Below are 17,254 nucleotides of genomic sequence, written 5' to 3'. Positions count from 1 at the left end.
TAAATACAATTAAACATATCTGTTTTCTACCATATTATATTTTATATTTCTTTTAAATAAATTTAAATATATTATGTTTTATCTCATATTCTATATTTCTATTTTATATCTTTTTAATAAATGTAAACATGGTACATTTCTGCCATATTCCATATTTATATTTTATATTTATTTTAATAAATTTAAACATGTATATTTATACATTCTATATTTACATTTCATATTTCTTTTAAATACATTTAAACATATATGTTTCATCTCATTCTATATTTATATTTCATATTTAGTTTTAATAAATTTAGCATTTCCCTATTACATTTTAATATAGTTGGGAAACTATTGCCACCCAAGAATCACATCTAACACCTCTAGAATAGTGAACTCTAGATGAGGAAAATAGCCCCTCTACCAAAAAAGACCAGTTCCTACAACTTTTCAGTTTCCTGGAGCACCAAGATCAGGCAGTTACTTGCCCAGGATCTTGTGGACAATATACAGGATGCCTCAGAGCAGAGACACAAACCCTCCGAGGATAATGCTCCATCCACTAAACCCAGCTGATTCTCCAGTTTATGCTAGAATAATATGTTCAGCTTACAGAGTAATATCATTTATTCTAATGTTGGGCAAAGATAAATTGGAGACCTCCTTTTCTCCAACAGATAAATTCATGTCAAGAGAAACTGATGTTCACAAAAGCAAGGCTAATAATATTCATGTGACTTTAGATCGAAACTGCACATGATTTATTTAATGCCAGTGCCCAGAAATTCCTTAGCTCCTGCTTTTCTCCTCTAGCATTCCTCATCCCAGTCAGAATAAGTGGTCCATGCTTGGCTTAGTTGGGCTCTCCCTCAAGTGGGCTCACTCAAAGCATCAAAATTGTACCAACCTCTTTCACCACTGTAAACAACATCCAAAATTTCTTTTCTGAATTTCCTCTGAGCAGGAGCTTGTCTGATCTTTAGATGGGAAAAGTGTGTACCACAGGGCAAAGCCTTCAGCTTATTACTTGTAACCTTGGAGAAATTATCAAACCTCCTTGGATCTTAATTTCCTCATCAGTCAAGGAAAGGAAGTTGGGCCTTCTGGTTCAGGTCAGAGCTCAAGGAGCAGTAGGGGGAAGCAGAATCTGACCTCGGATTAGCCCTGACTTCTTGTCCCTTGATAGTGACAAAAGAGTCAAAGCAGATACTTCCCCCTTACTTCATGGTCTACCAAAACCAAAGTACCTATGATCAGGCTCCAGCTTCATCCAACCTTCTTCTTCTCCCTGCAAGTTAAACTGTTTCACCCCTAATCATCCCTGACCCATCCTGCCCTTCCTCTCTTGCTGTTCTACATGTACCTTATTCCTTCCCCACATGGAAGGAAATTCACCCATAATATGTCAACCTTACTCTTTTCAGAATTCAGCCATAGGATGTCAACTTTACTCCTTCTCCATACAGAAGGAAATCCATCCATAAGATGTCAACCTTACTCTTTTCCCACACAAGGAAATTCACCCATACTATATGTCAACCTTACTCTTTTCCCACACAAGGAAATTCACCCATACTATATGTCAACCTTACTCTTTTCCCACACAAGGAAATTCACCCATACTATATGTCAACCTTACTCTTTTCCCACACAAGGAAATTCACCCATACTATATGTCAACCTTACTCTTTTCCCACACAAGGAAATTCACCCATACTATATGTCAACCTTACTCTTTTCCCACACAAGGAAATTCACCCATAAGATGTCAACCTTACTCTTTTCCCACACAAGGAAATTCAGCCATAAGAGAGAAGGAAGGAATTGCCCAACACTGAGAGAGATGGAATTGCATTAAGGACACACACATCTCAATCTCTTGGGATCCTCAGAGAATTAGAACATCAGGGGAATGAGTTTTACCCTGGGAGCTTAGACTTTAGAGTAGAGGGAGAGGGAGAAAAGATTGAAGGCTAACTTGGTCTCTGACCATTTTCCCTAGCCAGGAATAGAAGCCACAAGGTGTGCTAGACTTAAGACCAGAAGACCTGAATTTGAATCTTATCGCTGATGTCTACTAACTTCATGATCCCGGGCAAAACACAACTTTTTCTGGGCTTCAAATTCCTCATGTATTTAAAAAAAAAAAAGGATATTGCATGATTCGGTGGTCTCTAAGAATTTTTCTAGCTCAAAATTTCTGATCCTATAAGTAATAGGGATTGGAACAGTGGTCACTACTTCTGGCCATTACCCCACCTCCTGCCATCACCTGTCTAAGGGAGTAACCCCAGGCCTCTTATTTTTCCTACCCCTACCAGGAATTCAGAGCCTTTCAAGAGCTGGCCAGCTTTCTATGCCCTAAATGGAGGACAGAGTAACAAAGAGGAGGGTATAAGTCTCCTCTGCTGGAATTAGAGAGCTTTACAAACCTCCTTCCACAACTCCAGCTAGCTCCACCCTGTGCCTAACCCAGGAAAGAGGAGAGATGAGATACTCTCCCCACCCTACTCTCCAAATAGATGCCTGACTCCTCTGTCCCCTCTTCCAGGCCCCTTGGGCACTGAGCCAGGTTCTATATCCCTAGACAGGAGACGCTCTGTCCCTTTCTGGACATAATGACCTTTACAGTAGCCAAAGGGCTCCATCTGTTCCCTTCTCCTTCCTTCTCCCCATCCCCAGATGTTAGGAGCAAGAGGGGGAAGACAGCTAGTGTGTGTGAAGCAGGTCAGGAGACTCCAGTTGAACTCTCTCCCATTTTTTCTTGGCTCTCCTTGGTCTCTTGGTCTTCCTCTTAGACTTCCTCTCTCTCATCTCTTTTTTATTCCCACAGTTATCTCTCTTTCCTCCTTCCCCATAGTCCAATGGAACTTTCTGTCCATTCCCCGATTTTCTCTCCTCTTCATTCCAGTCCTTTCTATTCTAACTCTCAATCTCCAAGACTAAATCTTCTCTCCCTTGCTTCAGGGAATCTGAGTGAGAATGTAAGAATGGTGTGTCCTGAGAGTCGAGGCCATCACTGCTATCAGCTATATCTAGTTAAGGTTTCCCTGAAAATAAGCAGAGACCAGAGGCACTGTCCCCATTCAGAATTTTAAAATATGTTTAGAGGGGCAAGTTGGTGGCTCAGTGACTAGAGCACCAGACCTGGAGTCAGGAGATCCTTGGTTCAAGCCTGGCCTCAGACACCTCCTAACTGTGTGATTCTGGGCAAGTCATTTGGCCCCATTTGCTCAGGCCTTACACATCCATCTTAGAGTTATTATTACTAAGACAGAAAGTAAGAGTTCTATCTAAATGTCAATGCTTATTAGTACAACTTTCCCTCTTCACAGTGTTCTTTCAGCCTACTTCCTCCAAAAGGTTCTTTCTAAAGTAGATCAGGGAGAAAACTTAGCCCCAGCTCAGCTTACTCCCTGGGTATCCTTTTCATCTGTAGACATTGACAAATTAGTTGGACCTTCTTTAAAATTTTAAAAATAAAAATGCAAAGAGGATTGTCTGTAGGGCTACTCTGCAAAATCCTACAGTAAGGGTTTCCTTAATTCATTCTTTCTAGGTCCCTCCCTCTGTCCCTTCCTCCACACTGAAAACCAAACTCCTGTGTCTTACTGTAGCTCCAACACAAATCCCCGTTTCCTAAGGCTGGCAGATCCAACATGGACCTCAGTGGGTTCAGCAGCATGGGAGAGCTCAGAGAAATGACCCAGAAAGCCCATTCCCCTCCAGCCACCTCCCCTCCAAATGAAAGCTGGGTGCCCTGTCTGAAACTCTGCCTTTCCAGTTCATTCATGTTATTAGATAGTCCATCATAAAAAGAAGATACAGCCCTCAGAAAGGCTAAGTCACAGGGCCATCATTCCATAGAGTGAATTACTTTCATCAGATGTTTCTTCTGGAAACTGATGTTTAGTTTTTTGAGACACAGAAAGAAGCTGGGCCTGCAAGAAGAGATGCTTCTAAGGAGATGGGCCTTAGTGTGGGGTCTTAAAGAATTCAACCTAGAGATACTGGCATTAAGAGGGAAGAGAAAAATTATTCAAGGAGCTCACAAGTATAAAGTCCTTTAATAGAATCTGATGGGAATTTTCTAGAAGTGGGAAAATTCTGGATGACCCAGAGATGGAAATTTTGCCTCTCTCTCTCTCTTTCTCTCTCTCTCTCTCTCTCTTCCCCCATCTCTCCCACTCCCTCTTACTCCCTCATTCTCCCTCTCCCCCCTCCTCTCTTCCTCTCTCTTTCTCCCTCTTGCTCTCTCCTTCCCTCTCTCCCTTTCCCCCTCTTTCTCCTTCCCTCCCTCTCACTCTCTCTCTTTCTCCCCTCCTCTCCTCTTCCTCCTTCCTCCACTCTCTCTTCTCTGTTTCTGTCTCTTCCTCTTTTTCTCTCATTTTCTCTCTTACTCTACTCCCTGTTTCACTGTCCTTGTCTTTCTCTGTCTTTGTATCTGCCTCTCTCTCTGACCTCCCCACTTTAACTCCAATTGAATTCTTTTGCCCAGTCCAAGTATCCTCCACTCTCAACCTTCCACTTTCACAAAGTCACAGTCTCAGAGATGGAAGGGACCTCAGAGGCCTCCCTCCATTCCAACCTTCCCCTGGACAAGAATTTCATGTAGAACATAACCAACAAGTGACCATCTATTCTTTCTTTCACTAAACACATCTAGTGAAGGGGTAAGATTCCACCATCTCTCTAGGTTGCCCATCCCTTTTTTTGGATAGCTCTCATTATCAGGATAGGGCAGCAAGGTGGTACAGTGGATAGAGTGCTGGTTCTGGAGTCAGGAAGACTTATTTTCCTGATTTCAAAATCCAACCCCAGGCACTTATTCACTGTGTGACCCTGAGAAAGTCACTTAACCTTGTTTCCTCTTCTGTAAAATGAGCTGAAGAAGGAAATGGCAAACAAACTCTGGGATCTTTGCAAAACAAAACAAAACAAAAAATGGGGTCACAAAAAAATCAGCCACTTCTGAAAAATGACTGAAAAACAAAAACTATGAGTGTGTTTTTCCTTACATCAAGCCTCCCTCTAGTTGATTAGAAATTCAGCCTTTGCAAAAAGAACAAATCAAATCATTTGCCCAGGAAGATAATCCTACAAACACTTGAAAATCACAATCTCGACCCTCCTAAGCCATCTATTTTCCAGTCTAAATGTCCCTAGTTCCTTTCATCTAAAAGTTTATCAATACTTTTCCTAAAATGTGAAACCCAGCTGTGGTTTGGTCAGGGCCAAAGAGAGCAGGACTGTTACATTCCTGGATACTCTGCCTAAGAACACATTACCTTTTTTGGCTGCCTTATTACCCTGCTGAGTCATATTGTGCTAGACTGCTCCATCTCCTCAATTATTTTCAGACAAATGACTATCTGGTCATAACACACCCCATCTTTTCCTTATTGAGTGTTTTTTTTTTAATCCAATGTAAGACTTTATTCTTACCCACATTAAATTTCATCTCATCAGATTTCTTCCAATGTTCTAGTCCATCAAGATCTTTTGGGATCCTGATTCAGTCATTCTATATGTTAGTTACTCTCCCAGCCTTGGGTACCAATGAATTTGAAAATCATTCTATCTATGCCTTTAATCAAGGTTCTGATTTTTTTAAAAATTGCCTTGGATATTCCTGGCTAAGAACAGAAATCTGGGGCCCTCACCTAGTAAATATTCTTCGAGCTGGCATTGTCATTAATGATTCACTGGGTCAGGTCATTCAACAAGGTGAATCTGCTAAGTATATTGTAGTCTAGCTTGCATCTCTATCTTATCCACACAAAGCATATGAGACTCTTTGTCAATACTTTTTTTCCCAAAAGAATTTATTAGTGAGCTAACTCCATGTCATTTTTCTGATTTACCTGTCTAGTGACTGTCTAAAAGGAAAATAATGTTATAGACTGGCAGGATCTGATCTGAAGGAAACGATGTTCTGGTCGCTGTTTCTTTTTCTAGAAGTTCAATAACATTTGCTTTTCTCCAATTCTCTAGCACCAATTCTATCCTCCATGATCATGATCTTTCAAGGATCCCCAAATGTAGCTCAGCAATCTCAGAAGTCATTTTTTTCCTATACATAGTTCTGGTTTACACCTAGTGATTTTGAATCAATGGCAGCCATAAGTACTACATCTCCCTGTTTATGTTGAGTTTCAGTTCCCTGTTAGTTACTTTTTTTTGTACTTTCCAATCCCAAATCTTTAATCTGAAATAAATATTTTACTTAAATAAAATTTATTCTCAAATAAAGGAAAGACTCCTCCCCCACCAAAAAAATAAAAATAAAAACAAGGAGAAAAAAGAGCTTTTCACTCCTTTGGGCTAACTGTACTTAATAATAGCTTAATTAAATAGTACATCATTTCACAAACTCTATTTTCCAGCCCAACTAAAATAGAAGCTTCTTTAGGGCATTTCTGTCTTTGGATTCCCAACATCTAATGCCATATCTTGCCCATACTAGGATCTTGGTGTTTAAGTTTCTCATATTTAAGAAAAATCTAAACTCTACACTATCAAGTACTCTCCACAAATATGTAATATCTAATAAATGCTCATTGACTGATTAAGTGAAGGTCTTAAGATCACAGATTTTGAGCTAAAATGGACCTTTGAGGTCAACTAATCCAAACCTACTTATTTTTCAGATGAAGAAACTGAGTCCCAGATTGTTAAGTAACTTATCCAAGGTCACAAAGTATTAAGTAACAGAGCCAAGAAGCTAAATCCCCTAACGCAAAATCAAGCACTTAATAATAACAATGGCTAAAATTCATATAATATATTAAGGTTTTCCAAGAGCTGTGCATTATATTATTTTCACTGATCCTTCCAACAACATTGGACGGTGGGTCTTATTTTACAGATGAGGAAACTGAGGCTTCAAGTAATCTAATGATTTGCCCAGCGTCACATCAATAAGTAAGTGTCTAAAAAAGAAAATGAGGGTCAGATAGCTGGCTCAGTGGAGAGAGCACCAAGTCTAAAATTGGGAGTACTTGGATTCAAATCTGGTATCAAACATTTCTTAGCTGTGTGACTCTGGACAAGTCACTTAACCCCAATAGGCTAGCCCTTACCACTCTTCTTGGAACTGATACTTGTATAAATTCTAAGACATAAGGTAAAGGTTTAAAAAATAGACAGACAATAACACATGTAAAACCCAGTGGAATTGTGCGTTGCCTATGGAAGGTGGAGGAGGAAGGGAGGGACAAGCATGGAAAAATATTCAGAAATAATTAATTAAATAAAATTTTTCAATTAAAAAATAAAAAATAGATAGACCTCCTATTGTTTCATGGAACATGGCCATGAGGAAGGAAAGAACATATATCAGATGTAGGTACTGAAAGCATTTATTCTGTGGTTCACCAGATGCTGTGGAAGTCGAAGACATTTTTCTACATGGATCTGCAAAGCTAGAACCCAAAATCCAAAGAGAACCATGCTATGAAGATGAATTCAGTATAATTTTCCTCCAGGTACAAACCTCCAGCTTCAATAGATTGACCCTTGGAAAGGAGGCAGGGCAGTAGCTCCATTCCCACCTACCTTCCATGCTATCCTCACGGTGCATGTTGAAATTATCGTAAGAGTCCCAGCGGATAAGAGGGTCAGAAGTGTTGTAGTCCACAGACACACTCGGCCCATTCTCCAGATGTTCCATTCCTGGATAGTTTGAAGAAAGAGAAGGAAAAAGAGGTCCATATTTGGAATAAAAGAGAAAACCACATTTTTCCCTTTAGGAAGGCCCCTACGCAATTTTACACTATCTAGAGGCCATGAAGAAGGAAAATGAGGCACAGAATGGGTCCAGAGGGTCTAGGGCCCATGGCCGAACTGATCAAGGAACCCAGGAGTCCAGGGCTTAGTGTTATAAATGAGGTTTGTACCCAGTTACATGACAAGGACTGGAAGATGGAGTCCTGAGAAGCTTGGAGCCCTCTCTGTGGGTCGGTCTCTAGCTGTCTCTGTTATTCCAACTCTTGCTCTCTCTTCTTAAACAATCATAAAAATACCAGATGATTATAATGGTCTCCCACTGGGATTAAGGAAAAGGAGTTTAGGAAGATCGTGATGTAATTAACTGGGGTCAAAGGTTATGAGAGAAAAATGCTGGTCCTTGTAGGCAGAAAGTTCTCAAGAAATGCTAAAATAAACTGACCTACGGACTAGAGGTCAGCCGAGAAGAGAGGTTTTCAACCTTTGGCAATGTGGGGAAGCCTCTAAACCCCTTCTAAGAATAATGTTTTAAATACATGGGATTACAAAGGAAACCAATTCCATTGAAATACAGCTATCAAAATAATTTTTTTTAAACTTCATGGACCCCATATTAAGAACCTCTAGTAGAATCAGGGAAGTATAAATGCTTTTGGTTTCTCTAAAGGTCACCCCACTCATCAGCTCCCTCCTTAAGATGCTCTGCCCCTCGGCCCAGACCAATAGGAAGCCATCTCCATCCAAAAATATTTCTCCAAAGGAAGACGACTCCATCTCCGTGAATCATGCCTCCAAGAGTTTAATAGCCATTGATAGCCTTCCATCTACCCTAAAGCCCTTTAACCTAAGCTCTTCTCATTTTCCTTCTTCAGTAAGCTGAGAATATCAGGTCACCATCCTGTCTAGCAACTCTTTTACAAGCTATCATTTAATCAGGTTTCTCATCATTATTTGAATCATTCACATTTCTTAACTCTTTTCTCATACATGTTATTCCTTTGCCCTTCTACCATCTTCAGGTCTCCCCAATAGCCTCATTATTTGAATCATTCACGTTTCTTAACTCTTTTCTCATACATGTTATTCTTTTGCCCTTCTACCATCTTCAGGTCTCCCCAATAGCCTCATTATCTGAATCATTCACGTTTCTTAACTCTTTTCTTATACATGTTATTCCTTTGCCCTTCTACCATCTTCAGGTCTCCCCAATAGCCTCATTATCTGAATCATTCATGTTTCTTAACTCTTTTCTCATACATGTTATTCCTTTGCCCTTCTACCACATTCAGGTCTCCCCAATAGCCTCATTATCTGAATCATTCATGTTTCTTAACTCTTTTCTCATACATGTTATTCCTTTGCCCTTCTACCATCTTCAGGTCTCCCCAATAGCCTCATTATCTGAATCATTCATGTTTCTTAACTCTTTTCTCATACATGTTATTCCTTTGCCCTTCTACCATCTTCAGGTCTCCCCAATAGCCTCATTATCTGAATCATTCATGTTTCTTAACTCTTTTCTCATACATGTTATTCCTTTGCCCTTCTACCATCTTCAGGTCTCCCCAATAGCCTCATTATCTGAATCATTCACGTTTCTTAACTCTTTTCTCATACATGTTATTCCTTTGCCCTTCTACCATCTTCAGGTCTCCCCAATAGCCTCATTATTTGAATCATTCACGTTTCTTAACTCTTTTCTCATACATGTTATTCTTTTGCCCTTCTACCATCTCCAGGTCTCCCCAATAGCCTCATTATCTGAATCATTCACGTTTCTTAACTCTTTTCTCATACATGTTATTCCTTTGCCCTTCTACCATCTTCAGGTCTCCCCAATAGCCTCATTATTTGAATCATTCACGTTTCTTAACTCTTTTCTCATACATGTTATTCTTTTGCCCTTCTACCATCTCCAGGTCTCCCCAATAGCCTCTACCAACATCCTTCTTTATCCACGAAGCCTGGAGGCAGACACAAGAGGCAGATATGATAGGAGAATAATCTAACGGTTCCTGTGCTGTTTATCTTCTCTAATATCATACACATGGGACAATGGAAAGTGCCCTAACTGAGGAGTCAGAAATCCTGAGTTCAAGCGTTAGCTTGGCCACTAAACTACATCTCTGGGCCTCAGTTTCCTCATCTGTCAGTCGATCAATAAACAGTTATTAAGCACCTACTCTGTGCCCACTGTGGCATAAGGGGGTTGAACTAGATGACCTCTAAGGCTTTTTCCTGATTCAACTTTCTATGAATTACTTTGTCCCATAGTTGAGTCACAAATCCTCATTCAATATAGCTAGCATCATTTGATGCCCTAAGGACACCTAGATGGTACAATGGATAGAGGGGCAGGTCAGGTCTGACATATTTAAGTTACTAGGTGTGTCACGCTTGTGTGTGTCAACTCACTTAACACTGGTTGCCTCAGTTTCCTCATCTGTAAAATGAGCTGGAAAAGGAAATGGCCAACCATTCCAGTGTCTTCGCCAAGAACCGGAATCATAAAGAGTCAGATGTGACTGAAAAATGACTTAACAACTCTGATGCCCGAATATTTATCTGCTCTTCTAATTTTCAAACACAGCTGTCTTGCATTGGATCTTGGGGCAGTGTTAGGAAGAAGGGGAGGCACAGATAGACAGAGTGGAATATAAAATAAGATTATACCTTGAATTTTTTCAGGGCCATAAGAAAATACAAACTCTACTTTGCCATACTCTGGAAACCGATCATCTGGAAAGGAAGAAAAAGAAAAGAACCCTTCATTTAGCTTCCAGGCAAGGTTCTGAAAAGAGGATTCTAAGGTGGATAGGTGACATAGTAGATAGAGTGCCATGGCCTGGAATCATAAGGACCTGGGTTCAAATCTGACCTCAGACATTTCTTATCCATATGATCCTAGGCAAGTGACTTAATCCGTTTGTCTAGCCCTTGCCATTCTGTCTTGGAGTTATTACTAAGATAAAAAGTGGGGATTTAAAAAAAAAAGGAAGACGGAAGAGATTTATTAACCCCTGACGTGAGCATGGACACATTCTGGTCAGCATTCAAAGGCAGATTGCACAAATGTGGTCCAAAAAAAAAAGATGGGGATTACCCAGGGATATGCTGATAAACAACACTTTTAAATTTAATCTATACTGTTCCTATTTTGTTCACTGCCTTCTTGAGATTTTACAATCAACAAAATAATAAATCAGTCCACCGTCTGCTGATTTCTGAGGAGTCCATGCCCACACTGAAAATGTAACAATAAGTTCTTGACTCTCACTCTAGCACACCCCTGGAATCATCCCCCCTTTCCTAATTATGCACCGAGACTCTCCACCTTCCACCCTAGTTCTCCTCTCTGCTCTCTCCGACACCAGCCCCAATTAGCTAGGGATTTCATTCCAGGTACTGAAGGGGTAGGATTAGGAAAGGATGGAAGGGGGTGGGGGGGAGGGAAGGGATTGAAATAGCAAATAGAGATCCGATGTCCTGGGCCTGAAAGCTAGAAGTCCCAACGGGGGAGAGAAAAGGAGGGCAATGAAAAAAAAAGACACAATAGGAGAGGAGGAATGGAATGAATTGGGGAAAGGTAGAAAAGATCGACTTGATAGGAAAGGAACGAGCTAGATTTCAAACTCTCTCCATCCCTCCTCCCATGCCCCTTTCCCAGAATCCCTACCTTTGAAGGCATCATCCAGGTCCTCCTTCCCAAAGACGACTCCCAAGTCATGGATGGCACAGGTATGAAACTGAACTCGAAAGATGACATCCCGGGCTGGGCTTCGGAACTTTTTGTGATAGCATTTCAGCTGGGTCAAGGACAAGGAGAAGACACTGGTCAGCCTCACTGAAATATCAAGTCCTCCTTGGAAGGAGGAGAATTGGGGAGAACCCTGAGCTAACGCCACTTGGTTTCATGGCCCTCGGTTTCCAGAATGCATCTCTAGTTTCAGGGAAGAAAATCTTGCCATGTCACCACCGGACAAAAATCTCTTAGAGATCTCCTTATCCTGCAGGTACCCTTTTAGAAATCAAAGTAACAAAAGTTCCATCCTAAGGGGCTTCAGCACAGCCTACGATGGGTTTAAATTGTAGCAAGTGAAAATTATCTTTATATTATTTTATCTTTAATTTTTTTATGTTACTTAATGTCTTTATATTATTTAGCTTTAATTGTTACAGAAACTATACCATGAAACAGTAGAAAGATTACTGGATTTGGAAACTGAGGCTTCCATTTCCTAGGCTGGAAAATTAGGGAGATGAAACTAAATGGCTTCTAAGATCCTTTTTATGTCTTAATCTATGATCCTATGACTTTCTATGGAAAATGTATAATATCCAAAATGGCAGGGGGGCAAGGAGGGATCTCTTGCCTTATAACCAAACAAAGGGCATAGAGCTGGAAGGTATATTCTCCCCAGACAAGAAATAAGCACACTATTTTTACATTTGTATAATATCTACCATTTTCCAAAACACCATCATACACATCTCATTTGCGCTTTCCATCAATCCAACAAAGTGATGGAGCTGTTATCTCCATTATTCAAACACTAAGCCAGATTAAGTGACATGTCCAAGGGCATGGTTATTTGTACAATCCCAACAAGCATCTTTTTTTTTCTGTCTTAGAATAGATACTAAGGGGCCAGCTGGGTGGCTCAGTGGATTGAGAGTCAGATCTAGATACAGGAGGTCCTGGATTCAAATCTGGCCTCAAACACTTCCCAGCTATGTGACCCTGGGCAAGTCACTTAACCCCCATTGCCTAGTCCTTACCACTCTTCTGCCTTGGAACCAATACACAGTGCTGACTCTAAGACAGAAGGTAAGGGTTTTAAAAAAAAAAGAATAGTTACTAAGTATTGGTTCTAAAGCAGAACAGTGAGAGTTAAGTAATGGGGGTTAAGTGACTTCCCCAGGGTCACACAGCTAGGAAGTATCTGAGGCCAGACTTAAAACCAGGGTTTTCCATGTCTAGACCTGGCTCTCAATTCACTGAGCACCCAAGCTGCCCCCTAAACAACTTTCTTTCTAACTGGATCTATAATTTCCTTCTATAAGAGTCTCCCAATAAGAAGCTACCTCTAACAGATGCAAAATGGCATCTTCCCTACAAACTTGAGTCCAAGAAAATTATCTAGGATATTAAGGGGTGAGGTGACTTGTTTAGAGTTATAAAGACAGGATATGTCAGAGGTAGGATTTGAACTCAGGTCTTTATGGCTCCAAAGCTACCTCTCTATCCACCAGACCATGCTGCTTCTCAATATGCATCTATTTCTAATAAAGAACATAGTCTAAACTGTGGCCTGGGTATCTTGATTCCTTGTTCAGGCTTCTTTTTACTTACTGCCCTACCTCTGAGTCAAGAGAAAGGGACAGCACCCATGGGGAGAAGCTGGGCAGTATAAAGTCAGCAGGTCCCACCCACCTAAGGAGTCTGTGGTTCTCATTGCTTCTAGCAGTTCTCCACTTCTGAGGAGGGAGTAGGAAGGACAGCAAGGAGAGAGAGATCACCACCAAAAGGGAAACAATCCTTACCAAGATGTCTCCCTTCAGGAGCAATCCAGGCTCAATGGTGATACAGATGCTGGTCTGGCTATCTCCTTGGACATTGCTGTGTGGAAAGATTGGGGTGGGGGAGAGACAGAGAGACAGACAGACAGACAGACAGACAGACAGACAGACAGACAGACAGAGACAGAGAGAGAGTAAGAGACAGAGAGAGAAAAACAGACAGAGAGGAGAGAAACAGAGACAGAGAGAAAGAAAGAGAGACAGGGAAAGACAAAGAGAAAGAGACAGAGAAACAGAAAGAGATAGAGAGAGAAAGAGACAGTTAGAGACAGAAAGAGGCAGTGATATAGAGAGACAGTGAGATAGAGAGAGAGAGAAACAGACAGACAGAGTGACAGAGAGACAGAGTCAGAGACAGAGAGAAAAACAGACAGAGACAGAAACAGAGAGGAGAGAGAGAAACAGAGACAGAGAGAAAGAAAGAGACAGGGAGAGACAGAGACAGACAGAGAGACATAGAGAAAGAGACAGAGAAGCAGATACAGAGAGAGACAGGAAGAGACAATGAGATAGAGAGAAAGAGACAGAGAAAAAGAGAGAGAGAGAAACAGAGACAGAGTGACAGAGAGACAGAATCAGAGACAGCGAGAAAAACAGAAAGAGACAGAGAGAAAGACAGAGAGAGAGAGAGACAGAGAGAGACAGAGACAAAGAGAGAGACAGAGAGAGACAGAGAGAGAGAGAGAGAGAGAGAGAGAGAGAGAGAGAGAGAGAGATTGATTTAGGACAAGAGTAGACATCCCTCCTCCCTTTCTTCCCCACAACATGACTTCTTAAAAGATCACACAGATTTTAATTTACAGTACCATGTCCATTCAAACCAGAGGAGTGAGAAGGAAGAATATAGGTCCCTGTGTAAAGCATACTCTCTTGTTTATATATACTTTTTCCATGGTTACATGATTCATGTTCTCTCCCTCCCCCTTCCCTCCCCTCTCCCAGAGTTGACAAGCAATTCCACTGGGTTATACATGTATTATCACTCACAACTTATTTCCATATTATTTGTTTTTGGAATAGGGTAATCTTTTAAAACCGAAACTCCAAATCCTATACCAATATAAACAAGTGACAGATCACATGTTTTTCTCCTGCATCTCTACTCCCAAAGTTCTTCCTCTGGATGTTCTTTCTCATAAGTCCCTCAGAATTATCCTGGATCAATACATTGCTGCTAGTAGCAAAGTCTATTACATTCGATCATCCCACAATGTTTCTATACTGTCCTTTTAAGGCCCTTTTTAATATATAGCACTTTAGTGATGAAAAAAATATAGCTTGTTGTCCATTTCTGATAGTGACTCCTATTCTGATAACAGGGGAAGCCTGACAGTCATCTCCACAGGGAAGAGATACATACTAGATGCCAGAAGTGTAGACAGGTTGCATGGCCTGGTAGATCCTGAGAAAGGGTCGACAACCTGAAAGAAGCAACACACAAAAATGTTCAAGAAATGGGAAAAGGAACAGAGAAGTTATGGGAAAGAACTAAAAGGAGGAAACAGAAGACAAAGGTAGAAGGAAGGAAGAGAGAGGAGTGAGGAAAGAAGGAAGGAGACAAAAATAGAAAGTAAAGAAGGTAGAAAAGAGGAAGAAGGGGAAACTGAGGCAATGGGAAAGGCGGAGACATTAAAACCTAAAGAATTAGCCACTGACCTCCTTTAGATTCAAAGTTAGGAATGCCGTGCATGATGACGTGGTGCAGGAACAAAGGCTTATTGTTCATTTTGATGGAGCCCGAGAGCAGCCCACTGAAGTAATGGACGTACCTGCAAGGGGGAGACATGAGCCCTTCAACATGGTTCTTCTTAGGAGGAATGACTCAGAGAATGGCTCAATCTCTATTGCCCTCCTCCTCAAACATGGTAAAAACAGGAGACGAGTGGTTCCACTATGGTTATGAGTTATTGGATTAGACATTGGAGGAAATATGAAGCCATAGCTTGTGCCTAAGGAGCAGGGCAGAGGCTGCACAAAGGACAATATGACAGTCGATATAGTTTCAGGAGACAAGAGAGAGCCAGCTGATCATCCAGAGTCCTTCCTTGCCTTCTCTGGGACTTGAGAGCAGGAAAAGCGGCCAGGAGAGGTGGCAAAAGGAATACTGAGGGGATTGGGGCATAGGCAATTGAACTTTAAGTCATCAGAAGATAGAGAGGTTTGGTAAAGAAGTGCAGCCCTCATTCCCCATCCTACCCCCTAGGATATCAGTGACCTGAGGCAGAGCCCCAGTTGCCCAAATTTAGTTATGGATCCTGGAAAGAGAATAAACCTTCCCAAAGAGCAAAAGATGAAGGGAGGAAGTGTTTAATGGAAAGCTTTAACCCACTGAGGGTTAATAACACTCCATTCCTACAACCACCCACTTCCCCCAACACACACACATGCACAAACTCTGAAAATAGAACAAGAGGGGACAGGATGAAGTCCAAGAAAATGGGGCTTGAGATGAGTCACTGAATAGAATTTTCTAACTTTTAGGGTTAGCAAGGGAGGATACTTCTTCCCTTTCTCTAGAGATCTTTAAGAACTGGGAAACGTTTGACCACCTGGCCTTGAAGAGAAGAATTCTACAGTCCCAAAACAGGGATAGAATCTAGAAGACCAGAGGGACAGGAGGCTAGCCCAAAGCACTCATTAATCCATCCTCCAACACTACACTCACAAGGAAGCCTCCAGTGCCCTCTCGTGGTCTCTCCTGAAATCTTTTCCCTATATCACCATTTAGAATTCATCATTTACAATTTTAACCAACAAGCTAACAGAAAGTCTTCTATATACTAAGCACCATCTTACATGCTGGGACACAAAGGCAAAGAACAACACAATCAGAATGTGTTCTATCAAATACACTTCATGATACAAATTGGAAAGTGACTTAAGCTTATGAGAGAGGCTGAAGAGAATGTAGTCGAATTCTTCCTTATAAATGTTCAAATACTCAAATAGACCCAAGATCTCACTGATTCTTTGTGAGAGGGAATACCAACCTACCCATACCTGGGCTATCTTCTTTGATTCTCATTCTAGTCCTCTTGAAACTTCATCACAGAAAGTCCATCCAACATAATGGAGGCTTTCCTCACTTTCTCCTGACATCAAGAGGGACCAGTAAAGCACTGAGGACATCCACATTCTTCATTCTTGTGTGTGTGTGTGTGTGTGTGTGTGTTACTTTAAGTTTTATTAATGGGTATTTTTTGTTTTTATATTACTTATAGTTACAGATCACTTCATTACTGGTCTCTTATAAGGCAAAATGGTTAAATAAAACTGATAATAAAGGGGAATATAAAAGAAAAGATATATGCAGGGAGGTATTCATCAGAAGCAAAACAACTTTAAGCTTATTAAGGGGAGAGTGAATAAAAGGTTAAGGAGGGAAAGAAATGGTAATGGCTCAAAATAAACAGAGAAAAAGAAGTATAGAGAAGGAAAAATATATGAGAATAGAATGGAAAGAAATCAATAATTAATTAAGTATCACAACTGTGAATGTGAATGGGATAAACTGACCTATAAAGTAGAAAAGGTGAGTGGAATGGATTGGAAGGCAAAACCCAATAATATTATGTTTACTAGAAATGGACTTGAAGCCTAAAGACACCCACAATAATTTAAATAAGAGATTGGAGGAAAATCTATCACATCTCACCCCTCAATCTCAACATCTGTCAAGTCCATTTTTTCTTTCTGTCAATTCCATCCATTTTTCTCTGTACATTTCCTTTATGGTATCCCTTACTCCTGTTATTTGGGAGTTTCTCAGTGTCTAATGTTGAAGGCTATTCCTCATTGTTTATCTTTCCAATTCCCTATTATCAGCTTTAGTTCTTTGGAGGCAATGGTGATCCAATTCTTCCTGCCATCTAGCAATATTAGTAAAAATGCTTGTCTTAAAAAGGCAGACCTTTGCTGTTATGGAAAGTTTTGAATCAGTAAAAGTGTTTTGCAGTTTTCC

General features: G+C 40.7%; 1 protein-coding gene across 20 annotated transcripts in view; it reads right to left on the bottom strand.

Moving 5' to 3' along the window:
* The window catches only part of TNS1 (tensin 1), a 338,276-nt gene that overhangs the window by 100,388 nt on the left and 220,634 nt on the right, over nucleotides 1-17,254 (bottom strand). For all 20 annotated transcript variants that reach the window (XM_056808034.1, XM_056808035.1, XM_056808037.1 and 17 more), the window contains 6 exons: nucleotides 14,950-15,062; nucleotides 14,654-14,714; nucleotides 13,258-13,333; nucleotides 11,390-11,519; nucleotides 10,387-10,452; nucleotides 7,543-7,659 (listed from right to left, as the gene is read on the bottom strand). In XM_056808034.1, the coding sequence (XP_056664012.1) occupies nucleotides 7,543-7,659; nucleotides 10,387-10,452; nucleotides 11,390-11,519; nucleotides 13,258-13,333; nucleotides 14,654-14,714; nucleotides 14,950-15,062 (563 nt within the window). The remainder of the gene's footprint in view (nucleotides 1-7,542; nucleotides 7,660-10,386; nucleotides 10,453-11,389; nucleotides 11,520-13,257; nucleotides 13,334-14,653; nucleotides 14,715-14,949; nucleotides 15,063-17,254) is intronic.

This window comes from Monodelphis domestica, chromosome 8, assembly GCF_027887165.1.
Source record: "Monodelphis domestica isolate mMonDom1 chromosome 8, mMonDom1.pri, whole genome shotgun sequence".
NCBI lineage: Eukaryota > Metazoa > Chordata > Mammalia > Didelphimorphia > Didelphidae > Monodelphis > Monodelphis domestica.
This window is presented reverse-complemented; position numbering and strand designations above follow the sequence as displayed.